Source organism: Uloborus diversus, chromosome 9 (genome assembly GCF_026930045.1).
Source record: "Uloborus diversus isolate 005 chromosome 9, Udiv.v.3.1, whole genome shotgun sequence".
NCBI classification, from domain to species: domain Eukaryota; kingdom Metazoa; phylum Arthropoda; class Arachnida; order Araneae; family Uloboridae; genus Uloborus; species Uloborus diversus.
Genome location: NC_072739.1, coordinates 98,404,957 through 98,417,205, shown reverse-complemented (window position 1 = coordinate 98,417,205; position 12,249 = coordinate 98,404,957). Strand labels below are relative to the sequence as shown.

At 31.1% G+C, this 12,249-nt stretch overlaps 1 protein-coding gene across 1 annotated transcript in view; it reads left to right on the top strand.

The window, feature by feature from the left end:
- The first annotated feature begins 472 nt into the window (after nt 1–472).
- LOC129229843 (cysteine-rich secretory protein 2-like) overlaps nt 473–12,249 on the top strand; it is a 28,316-nt gene continuing 16,539 nt past the window's right edge. Inside the window, exons 1-2 of the mRNA XM_054864219.1 lie at nt 473–933; nt 12,131–12,245. Of these exons, the coding sequence (XP_054720194.1) occupies nt 12,155–12,245 (91 nt within the window). The 5' untranslated portion in view covers nt 473–933; nt 12,131–12,154. The remainder of the gene's footprint in view (nt 934–12,130; nt 12,246–12,249) is intronic.

The following is a 12,249-nucleotide window of genomic DNA, read 5'->3' as shown; positions in this document are numbered from 1 at the left end:
ACAACAAAATCTGTAGGGCCCCTCCCCAGAGGCCGACAGCGTATATTTGCACCGTTAGTCTTAGTACTAGTTTTTTCTTTTTTTCCCCAATTTCTTGGACCATTGGGCCCCTCAAGACCGTGCCCCCCCTGCACTGCGGGGTCTGCGGGCACGTAGATCCGGGCCTGATTCTCCTCAAAAATTTGTGATGAAATCCTTGATAAAATTCAATTAGTCAACTAAAATGGCACTGATGTCAATTTCTTACATGTAATAAGTAAAAAACCCGACCTTTTCAAGGACAGAACGACTATTCCAATAAACAAAACAATGATTTCGAAATCGTTTCAGCTCTTCAACTACACCCAATTGGAAGCACGCCAATTAATTGTCTCAACAAAGGACCTGTATTTTGTATTGAATCCTTTCTTTCCCCCGCACCCAAACAAAATTCCCTACAATTATTCCAAGTCCCTTGACCTGCAAGAACTCGATCACGGCTAGACGAGTCCTTTTTAAGAACTAAGAAGAAAAGTCTGATTCCTTTTTCCCTCCTCTTCCATTAATTCCTCCATTAGAACCTCGAGAGTCTGGGAAAATTATAAGAAAAAGAAGCCCTGGCTCGCTAAAGCCAGCGTCAATCTTCATTTAGGAATCGCGAAAGAGGGCGGAGCGGTGGAAAAGAATCCTTGCAATTGTGTCTGCAGGAGATGATTTTGTTGATGACTTCAGGGCTGTTTTGGTCAGCGCTACCAGGGATCATCTATCACCTCATTTTTTCTCGTCCAGCGAGGCTGTTTGGCTAATTAGCATGTTAAAGTGCTTAAACGGGTTAGGTTTTCTGTTTCAGTCAATGTTGGTACTGTTAATGGAACGATAGTGCTTTTACTTTCCGATGTAAATTGTGGATTAGGAGCGAAGTTGGTGCAAGAACCTCAATTTTCCACTGTGCAGGTAATTATTTTTCTGTACTTCAAACCAGAAAATAATTTTGACGATTATCGAATTTATGATCCAAATCAAGTTAAGCTAGCTGATATTATTATTTATTTATTTACTTTATTGCTGTAACAAAAATTGTAAAATTTTAGGCCCCAGGGAAAATTTTAGGAGCAAGATAAATTATTTCTCAGAGTTTATTAGAAAATTTAGTGCTTCTGAAAGAGTTTTGTTCTGACAGAACTAAAGTAGTAGCCAATGTTTTTTTTTTTTTTTAGTCACCGGGCTACCCGGTGCTGAGATTTGGCAGACTCTCATTATTTCTACGTTAGTGGTGGTGGTTTCTTTTTTTTAATTACTGCACGAATGACGAAGGAGTATAATAGCTAGAATCGGGTTCCTCGGGAATCCATAAAATTTCACATATATTTAAATTTTCATTCATCATTGATAAGGAAACGAAAATAATCACATTGCCTTAACGTGATTTTTAATTAATCCAAGCTGTTGCCACTAAATTTTAGTGCTATAAAATGTGTTTAACAAGTAGAATTGTATTAGCCCTATCTTAAACCTAAAATTCTATAATGCTAATAAGAACATTATCGAACCAAAAATCGGAGTTTTAAATATGCATCTCCAAATTGATTGTTAGTCTACTTTTACTAACTACTTTATTTTTATTTATTTATTTTTTCTCTGAATAAATTGCACTTAACACAAACATCTCGAGTTACAAAAATAGATCGGAAAATACATTCATAAATTTAATAATTTTTTTTTTAAGTGAAGTAGAAATACGAACTATGTAAATGCGTGTCTGCTCGTCCATCTGTCTGGCGGTTATACTCCCTCCTAACCCTCCAACAATTTCAAGGGACTAGTTCAACGAATTCATTCGAACAAAACATATATAGTTCAAAGTTTTTCAGCCAAGAAACGTTATTGCCATGTTGCATTTTTTGGTTTGAGCAATTTTTATTTCGATTTTTAAACAGCTGAAAGATTTAAAATAATAATTTCATATATATATATATATATATATATATATATATATATATATATATATATATATATATATATATATATATATATATATATATATATATATATATATATATATATATATATATTATTTTTGGAAAATCATGAAGATTTTATGAATTAACTTTTAATGAATACTCAATACTCACATTTGTACCTAATTTCCTAATAATTAATTAAATAATTAAGAATAAAATCTTGTAATTTCATTTCCTCATAATTTGAGCTTTCTGTAGGGCAAATATTGTTTGAAAATCTATAACTACTAAACGAATATTACACGTAAATGGACCTTGACGTAGATAAATGATCAAAAGAAATAATTTACAGTGAAAGTTAAGGCATGATCATTTATGAATAACCAAGAAGAAAATCATGTAAATTAATTTCCTCAAAATTATAGTTTTCTGGAATAAATAAATAAAGAAAAGTAAAACCATGTATTCTTAAGTATAGAAAGTATTTCATAGTGTCTACAAAAGAATCACAAGTCTGATGTACATTATGCCGCTTTAAAAACCAAAAGATGAACACATATTTTGTTTGAAGATAAAAAACAAAGTTACAGATGATGTAATAATTTACCTGATGTATCAAATATATAGTACTTATCTTTCAGCTTATTCTTGGCCTATCCTTATAGTGCCTGTGTATATCGTGTCAATTCACTTTATCTTTATTAGTGTGAACTACTAGTGCAGTATCAGCTACAAGTGGTTTACCGCAAGTGGTGGTACGGTCATTGTTGATGTTTTTTACAGGGTTTTAATTTTTATTTTATGTCTTTGACGATCAACTACTAGTGCAGTAGCCTGCAGGTGGTTTTACCTTACGGTCATTTTTGAAAATTTTGTTACTTCTTACTTTTCTTTGTTATTATCTATTTATTTCCTTAGCCGATCTTATAGCGTCAGTGTGTCTTGTACATTTATTTTTTTTTTCTTTTTAAATTTTGACTAAGGTAAAACACCAGTAGTGGCAAGTAGTAGTCTTATATAAATAGGGCAACTAGGCTTTAAGAAAATCAAAATGTTTTTTATAGAAGACAATATTTCTCTTGGTTTAATGCGTTAAGGGATACAATTTCCTTATATTTAAAAAAATTATTTTAGTTAAAAGCCTCAAATAAAAAGAAGTTCTGAAGTCTTTTCCAATCTTAAAGTATTCCTAGTTTTTGCCAGTACAAATCTAAACAATGAAAATTAACACATTTCAATAATTAAGATTTTGTCATAAAAATTAATGTTTATTAATTCTTCTACCATTTATACAGGGAACGTGTAAATTTTGTAATAAAATGAAGTTTTGGTTTAAATATGGTTTTTATGCTATGTTTTGAAATGTAAAAGAGAAGGAAAAATAAATAAATAAAGACAACAAACTACTTGGATTTTTTCTCCATATAATTGTAGGAAAAGTTAGTTAATCTGTCATGTATTTTTATTTACCTACTAGTGGAACCCGCACGGCTTCGCCCGTAGTTGAAAAATTAAAAAGTCATTCGGTTAGCCTGTATATTTACAAATAATGGATGACGAATTTCTCGCCAATTGGCTATGTTCATTCGCTCTCCCATTCCACGTCATGCTAATTTCGTTACTTGTCCATCTTATGATAATTTTGCTCCGAAAAATGTTCTCAAATTTGAAATAGAAAAAGAATAAAATCGAATTTTCGAAAAATCGCTTCGAGGTGCACACCCCCTGCTACAAACTAACTTTGTGCCAAATTTCATAAAAATCGGCCGAACGGTCTAGGCGCTATGCGCGTCACAGACATCCTACAGGCATCCAGACAGAGACTTTCTGCTTTATTATTAGTAAAGAATATGAAAAGTCGCACTGATTAGAAAGTTGCACTGACTCAAAAGAAAAACAAAACTATTTAGCTAACTTAAATTACATTTAAAAATATAAGTGTGCAAATTTATTAATTGGTAATTTATTTCTAAAACTTTGCAGATTACTTTGCATTCATTAGATTTTACATTTTCCAATAATATAATTTATGAAATCATTTGGGAATGGGGGGGGGGGGGTATGATTCAGTTTTTTAGAAAAACCATAAAAAAAATTACTTTTTTTTTAATTATATATATATATATATGAAAACACAACCCTGAAAAAAAAATGTTGACTTTTTCTTCCTTACTTTGAAGCAAAATTTGAACATTTTAATTGGAGAAAAAAGAACAATTCAAAACAGAAGACTTTCCTTAAGTGAATTTTCTTATTCTAAACATGTTCCAATAATGTTGACGTTGAACGCAGTGTTTCAAGATATAAGAATTTGCTTACGTATAATGCACGTAATTATTTTTTTTCCTTCAATAATATCAAAACACATTTAATAGTAAATGCATTTCTGATGTTCTTGAAGATTGTATATAATTATTAATAAATTCTTATTTAACTTTGATAAGAACTTATTGACCTTTTATTTTATTCAAAGTTTAAATTATTGTTTCAATTATTGCTTATTTTACATTTTTTTTAAATTAAACACCACTTTCAAACTGCGATTTATGATTTTTTTTTCATTTATATATTTTTTTTTAATTAATGTAAAATATTTTCTCGAAAATTGAAAATGCATTATTTTTCATTTCAAGTTAAAACCACTAGACAGACTCTAACATTACAATAGTAGTTGAAATTTATAAAAAAAAATAATTTAACAAAAAAAATTTAAAATTTCACAAAAATCACAAAATTATAAATGCGATTTAAATTTGCAGTACGTACCTTTCAGCTTATTCTTGGCCTATCCTTATAGTGCTTGTGTATATCGTGTTAATTCACTTTTTCTTTATTAGTGTGAACTACTAGTGCAGTATCAGCTACAAGTGGTTTACCTTACGGTCATTTTTGATGTTTTTTACAGGGTTTTAATTTTTATTTTATTAAGTCTTTGACGATCAACTACTAGTGCAGTAGCCTACAGGTGGTTTTACCTTACGGTCATTTTTGAAAATTTTGTTACTTTTCAATTTTTTTTGTTATTATTTATTTATTTCCTTAGCCGATTTTATAGTGTCAATGTCTTGTACATTTATTTTTTTCTTTTTAAATATCAATTTAGGTAAAACACCAGTAGTGGCCAGTGCTTCAGTAGTGGCCATTTCAAATATACTTTTGTAGTTTGAAGAAAGAAATTAACTATAAAAGTGTAATTTTTTGTTGGTACTTAATGTAACTATCATATTGAATCAATTTTATTCATCATTTATTTCAACTTATAGTAAGTAATGTAAATACTTCGGATGGGAGAATGTCAGATGGTCACTACTGAAATTTTCAGACTTAAGAGCAGCCACTACTGGATCAAATTTGAGGTTTGGGAAGAAAATTGATAAAAATTGAACAACTTGAAATTCTGCCATTTTAAGAAATTGGGAAGATTTAGAAAGAGTTGGGCTATAAAACGCCCACAGCGTTTCAAGAGGGGCAAATAATATTGTAGACATACAGGTTAACCATGTACTTCACTGCGGCCACTACTAGCGCGCATTAAACCTATTAAAGAAATGGCCGCTACTGGTGTTTTACCTTATTGAGGCAGTACAACTACAAGTGGTTTTACCTTGCGGTCATTTTTTATTGTTTTTATTTTCTTTTGTGATTCTATTTTTATTTATTTATTTATGAATTTATGAATTTTGAGCAATCACTATTGATTATGGTTTTCACTTGACCGTAGTTGATATTCCTTTGATTTTAAATTTATATGCTAATAATTCAAACTGCTCTAGCCCATTCCACGAGCTTTTCCTTCCTCATGGCCGATGGCGTCTATGTCCCCCAGAAACAATTTTATTTATCCTCTCAACTTTGCACAGTCATTTTGCAGCAAAAACAGCATCCAGGCCTTGGAATTCATTTGAATTTGACGTCTAGAACTCAAATTATATTTTTTTTGCAATTTTGATTGCGATAGAAGCATTTCAAGAGACAAGAGACCCAAAGATTGGGTCCTATTGCAATTCGTTATTGCGAAAAACATTATTTGAATTCAAGACTTCAAAATTCAAATGAATACTAGGGGCTGGGTGCTGTTTTTTTTTTTTTTTTTAAATTTATTTGTTTATGAATTTGATTTGTTTATTTATTTTTAATTTGATTTTATTATGCTTTTGTATTTATTTATTTGCATTTTTTGCGAGCTTTTTTTTTTTTGAGCAATCACGATTGCTTATTGCTCTCACTTGGAGGTGTTGATGTCCTACACACACACGCACGCTCATACATACACACGCACGCTTACACACTCACATACATGCACACACACGCCTTCACACACATAAACTCACACACTCACACGCCTACGTGCATACACACAGGTCTATGCACACACACAAACTATTCACACGTAACCACCTAGGAGGAGGGGCAGGCTTAGGGGTACAGGAACCGTTTCTAGAAACAATAACTCCAATGAGCAGGGTTTTGCCACAGCTCGTGATTGTGAAATCATAATTTGAATTCACAATTTCAGAATTCAAATTAATTATTTTTATTTATTTATTTATTTACTTTTATTTATTTATTTATTTATTTTAATTTAATTTAATTTATTTATCTGTTTGTTTTTATTTATTTATTTATTTTATTTATTTATTTATCTATTTTATTTATTTATTTATTTTGAATTTTCATGTAGTCAACATTTCTGTCCAGCAATTGTAATTGAAACTACACATTATAGTCCTTCAAATGAAAAACTAAATATTTTATCACAACAGTAATGTAATTGACGTAGACGAGTATTAAAACACTACGTGTCACATCATTTGGGGTAAAATTCATCAACTGAATAAATATCCCAACTTCCTGATTTTGTAAATGATTCGTTGTCTTAAATTGGCAGGCCGTACAAAATAAACGCTGAATCAACAAACCGCCTACACCATCTTTCGCAGCTGCTGGACTCTTTAATAACTAACTGCGCACATCTAGATCGAAATTCCTCAGACATTTTCTCTCTAAAGAAGAGTAGTCGTGATAGCATCTGTATAAATACAGAGATAAGTTACAAAATGCGGGAATTGGAGCTGAGGTATTTTATGTTTCCTAAGACGCAAAAAAGAACTCAAATCACGTTTGAGAAAATGGTAGCAGCAGCACAAAGGGGTTGCGATATTTGCTCGTTAGAACCAAGTGCTATAGTGAAAAGAGAGTTCGGGAAAAAAAACCCATAAAAATTCCTCATAGTTTCTTTTTTCTTCTCCTTTTTAATCACTGTACAGAACCAAATTAGTTGATTACTTTGCTTTGAACTATTTGAATGTCGCTTTCTTATGTCGTTGTTTTTGTGGAACACACATGTGTACAAATATATAATTTTTAAATGTTTCTTTACTCCATAAATTAAAAATAAAAGCTGTCATCGCTTGTTCTCAGGATTTATGATTAATCACTTACTTTGGTTGACTTTGGAATGTTAAAGAAAATTTACCAAAAACAAAAGATAGGCTGAACCAGACATCAATGGAAATTTTACGAATCGCAAAATATTGCTCGCTTTAAGCGGGGTTTTCTCATTAAAAGCGAGGTATGCTCCCATAGGTGTAACTGCTGTACTGACCAAGTATTTCTGATTTCCTCGTTAAATTCGAGTTCTCGTTGAATCAAGGCTCGTTATAAGGGAAGTCCACTCAGGGGCGTGCACAGAAATTTTAGGGCCCGTCACAATTGACTTTTACTGGACCCCTCCATATTGTTATAACCCCTATATTTCACCCCTCATTTTAAAATATTGAGCCCCCTATAAATTCGGCCCGGGCCAGCAGGTGGTCCCATGCATGTTGGAGTCGAAAAACGTTAATGTTAAGATTTTCTTAGTTTCTCTCTAGTAGTGTAAAACTTAAATTTAACAGAAAGATGATTTCCCAAAAAATAAAGGAGAATACAAATTATTTTTATCTGTCTGATAAAATATTTCTTGAATATTATTAAAAAAAAAAAAGATTTATATGCAGAATGAAATGCATTTCAAAACAAAACCGAAAATAATGAATGATAAAATCAATGTTTATTACAGCACAAAATGCAAAAAATATTGCATAAACGTGTTCCGAGGCTACAAGGAACCTTTTGTTATATACAAGAAGGCTATGGGTATCTGGAAGCTATGTGGAAGTTGTGTGAGCGGAGTAATCATTGTTAATATGGATTAAGTACGTTTTCTCCGTACATCATGCTTTTAATTCAGTAAGTGCTGGGGGAAGATTTTCTAAATTGATTTCAAGAAAAATAAAACGTTAAAAAAAAACCTTAGCTTTGTGCAAAATATTAAAACTTAAAAACAACGTTATAAACAATTTATGAATAAAAATAAACGATTGCAGTAATCTTTTTAATTCAATAAAAAATTTAAAGTAAACATTTGAAAAACTGCTTCTTTTCATTGCTTGGGAAAAAATTTATTATCGTTTTTGCCCTATTAGATGCATTAGATAGGTATATATTTATAACGAATAGATTATGGTTTGTTTGTTTTTTCAAAAATAGAGCTAATATTACGCGAGGAAAACATGAAATTCCTGAAAATAATTTTTGTTTGCAAACAGATGTCATATTCGCTTTAAAAAAAATTCTGAAGGTAAAACCACTAGTATTTGACACTGCAACTAGTAGTTGGCAGACACTGCATTAGTAGTTGACCCTAGAAAAAGTAACCTGAAAGGCAAGCACTGCAAATTAAAGCACCATTCAATAATGCTGATGTAAACAGCACTTAGTTCTTTTTTTTTTCATGTCTTTTTAATCAAAATTATAAACTGATGTTTAAATTTGCAATGCTTACCTTTCAGCTTATCATTTTAGTAATCAACTACCTAGTGCATTGTCAGCTAATATTTGCAGTTGTTTATGTCAACAACTGATGGTTTTACCTAAATCTTTTAAAATACTATAGGATAGAACTCTCCAACCTACGGCCCACGGGCCAAATCCGACCCGCGAGCATATTTTTCGCGGCCCGCTTACAAACTGAAAGCAAATGTTTTTTTTTTTTTAATTTGATAATATATTTCCTTTTAAGCATTTTTTAAAAGAAAACTAAGCCAAGAAAATCTAAAAAAAAACTACTAAACATGATCGTGTCCAGAGGATGGCAAGAAGGAGCAACTGACTCTCCTTAGAGAGTTTACTTTCACTTCCTTGCCTATATTCACCAAAGATAGTTTAAAGTTGCATTTTTGAGACTTCAATTTCAAAAAATTTCTAGAGTATAGTCACTTTCCTGCTCTTTTCTCCTCATTTGACCAAAAATATTCTTAAATGGCGTTTTGGTGATTTTCATTTCAAACGATTTCCGGGGAAAGAGTTCGAGGGGCCCGTTCAAACGTCTCAACATATATAGCTCAGAATTGCGTTTTTTAAACTTCAATATCGAAAAATTTCTGAATGAATCAATTCTGACCATTCTTCTTACACAATCGAAAATTCCTGGAATGTATTTCTAGGTCTTCATTCCCAAAACTTTTTGGGAATGAAATCTGAACCTTCCTAATTTCCTTTACATCACAAATTACCAAAGATTATCTAAAATTGCGCTTTTGAAACTAATTTATAAGGAGGAAAAACGTTGACTTCACCAGAGATAACCTAAAATTGACTCCATTTTGAAAAATTTGGGGGGAGAATTTTTCAAAATGGACCTCTCTTTCCCTTAATTTGATTTGCTTGAAAATGCGAATTTTGATGTGAATTTTGAAAATTTCTTCTGAGATGGACGCTGAAACTTGTCTCCCGACCATCTCTATTATCCACAAAAATTGACTAAGACTGCGTTTTTAAGATTTCAATTTGAAAAACTTTCCGTGTAATATGCCTCAATCTCTTATCGCCTTCGATTGTTATAATCATCTGAACTGAAATATTGTTGGATTGTTGGTCCGCCTTGCCTCGAAAAGTTTACATTTCCGCCCCTGAGCAAATAAGGTTGGAGACCCCTGCTACAAGAAACGCTACCAGTGAAGACAAATACAAGTGAATTTCAATCACACGTATTGCTTCTAGATTACAATATTAGGCTTAAGTTGAGCAAACAGGTGTACTAAAAAACACAGAGACTTTAAATTCCTTCTTTGACAGGAATTCACTGACAGATCTTTTTGTTTTCTGTTTAAAAATACTTACTGATACGAAAATCAACCACCTACTCTTTAAAACAACATTTTTAAAAACCTGTAAATAGGAGAGAAAAAGGAGAGAAATTGAGTGTGAAAGAAAAAGTATTTTAAGATTATGGGGAAAAAAATGTTGTTTCAATTTTCATCCAATCACACTTAATAACACGCGTTTGCTCTCTCTCTCTCTCCCTTTTCATTTCAATAACAGTTGCTACACAAATTGCTTCTGAGCTCTTGTTTCAAACCGTATCAGATTCTTCCAAGGTCTTTAACCTAATGTAGGTAAGTATTTAACAAGGAAAAAATGCTCAATTTCCTATAAAAGATGACGCATTCGATAGTTGAATTAAAAGAATGTTCAAGAGGCTTTATCAATAGCAATCAACGGAATTTTCGCTCGCAATGTGTCTTTTTTTTTTTTTTTTTTTTTTTTTTTAATGCTACTCTGTGGGTTGTAATCAATTTGGTGTGATTAACCTTCGGTCAGAAAGATAGTTTTTGCAAAGCATTCGTAGATTTTCACGCTTTTGTTCTTTTTAATGAACCTAAGAAATTTTCACCTTATTAGTGACGTCAATTACTTACGCACGCAATGAAAGATAAAAACTTGTTTAATCTCCATGAAATTTGCTATGTGTGGTTTGAAGTCAACGTTTCGATCGTAAATGATAATGTTTTAAGAAAAAACAATAAGTCCTGTCTAAAACTAAACGAACCTACATTCCTGTATACCAGTATCGATTTTCTCCCTAGTAAAAATAAAACTGTTAGAAATAATAGGAAATAGTAAAAATTTTGGATTGATATCGAAAATTCGTTTTATCAAATTGTTAGGCATTATTTTCCAGTAAATTTCAACAATTAAATTGATTTCGGTTAAGAATTCAGCAGTTTTGTCTAACATTTATGCATACAATTTTACGTGAGTCAAATATTTCTCTCAACGTATAATTTTGATTAACGAATAAATACCTTTGTGCTGAAAATTAAATGAATCAATTAACCAACGTTTTGAAGCCATGTAATTAGCAATTTTTGTGCTTCAAAAAGTTGGCTAACTGATTCGTATAATTTTGAAACTGAATTGATAAAAAAAATAAATAGATAGACAAATAAAGAGCACTTTTTATTTTAGACAAAGAGAACTAATACGTGTATGTCAGGTTCTCTAGTTAAAAAAAATATTTAATTGCTTGCAAAAAAAAAAAGGTCATCTAAATAAATATTTTTATCCACAACAAAATTGTTTGTAGCTCTCCATTTTCTGTAAAACATAAAGCACTTCGAATTTACTGTTGCGAAAAATAAAATAAATAAACCAAAACTTTAGAATGTAAATATAAAAAATTATCTCAACAATTATGCTACCTTTATATGTGTATTTGAACTGAAGAATGTCGACTTTAAATGATGACATTAAGACCTCGTTCATGTTTTTTCGAGTAAGTACACTGAAAACAAATTAACTGATTTTTATTTTGAGCGGCAAATCTCCAAATTTCAGGCGCTAAACAAAACAGATATTTCAGAAAACGTTACATTGTTTCAACAGTTTTTCACTTGAACACCGAGAACACTAATTTAATGTTAACAAGACTTATTCACTTTTCAGACACATCTAAATTGTGAGTTAAATAATTTTATGCTCTCTCTCTCTCTCTCTCTCTCCCTCAATACACTGCCAATACTTTCAAATAGACTGACAAAAACACCATTTTCTCCTTCTCATTAATATTTTTACTACTACTTATACTGCTACTATTATTATTGTTATTGCTAAAATTAGAGTTTTATTTTTTATTTATGTGTTTATTTTGTTTTTCCTTCCAATTATTTAAAACCCTTTTAGAGATTAATTTACCTCCCTTTCTGATTTAGTTTTATTTTAGATCTCTCTCTCTCTGAATCTTTTGTGCTTCTCGCCGCTCCAGACAACTTCCGATTTGCTCATGCTGTTACAAATCTTCACTTTTCATTTTAAATTAATTATTTGCTAAATTAAAACTAAAAATGTACTCCATTTTTTACTTTCAGCTCACAAGGCATCCGAACATATTGATGAATTTGGATAGTTTACCCCTTTCCAATCTGGGGAAGGTTCTTTCTCTACTTATAATATCTTTCGTTGTAACTGATGGGAAATCAATCGGTTC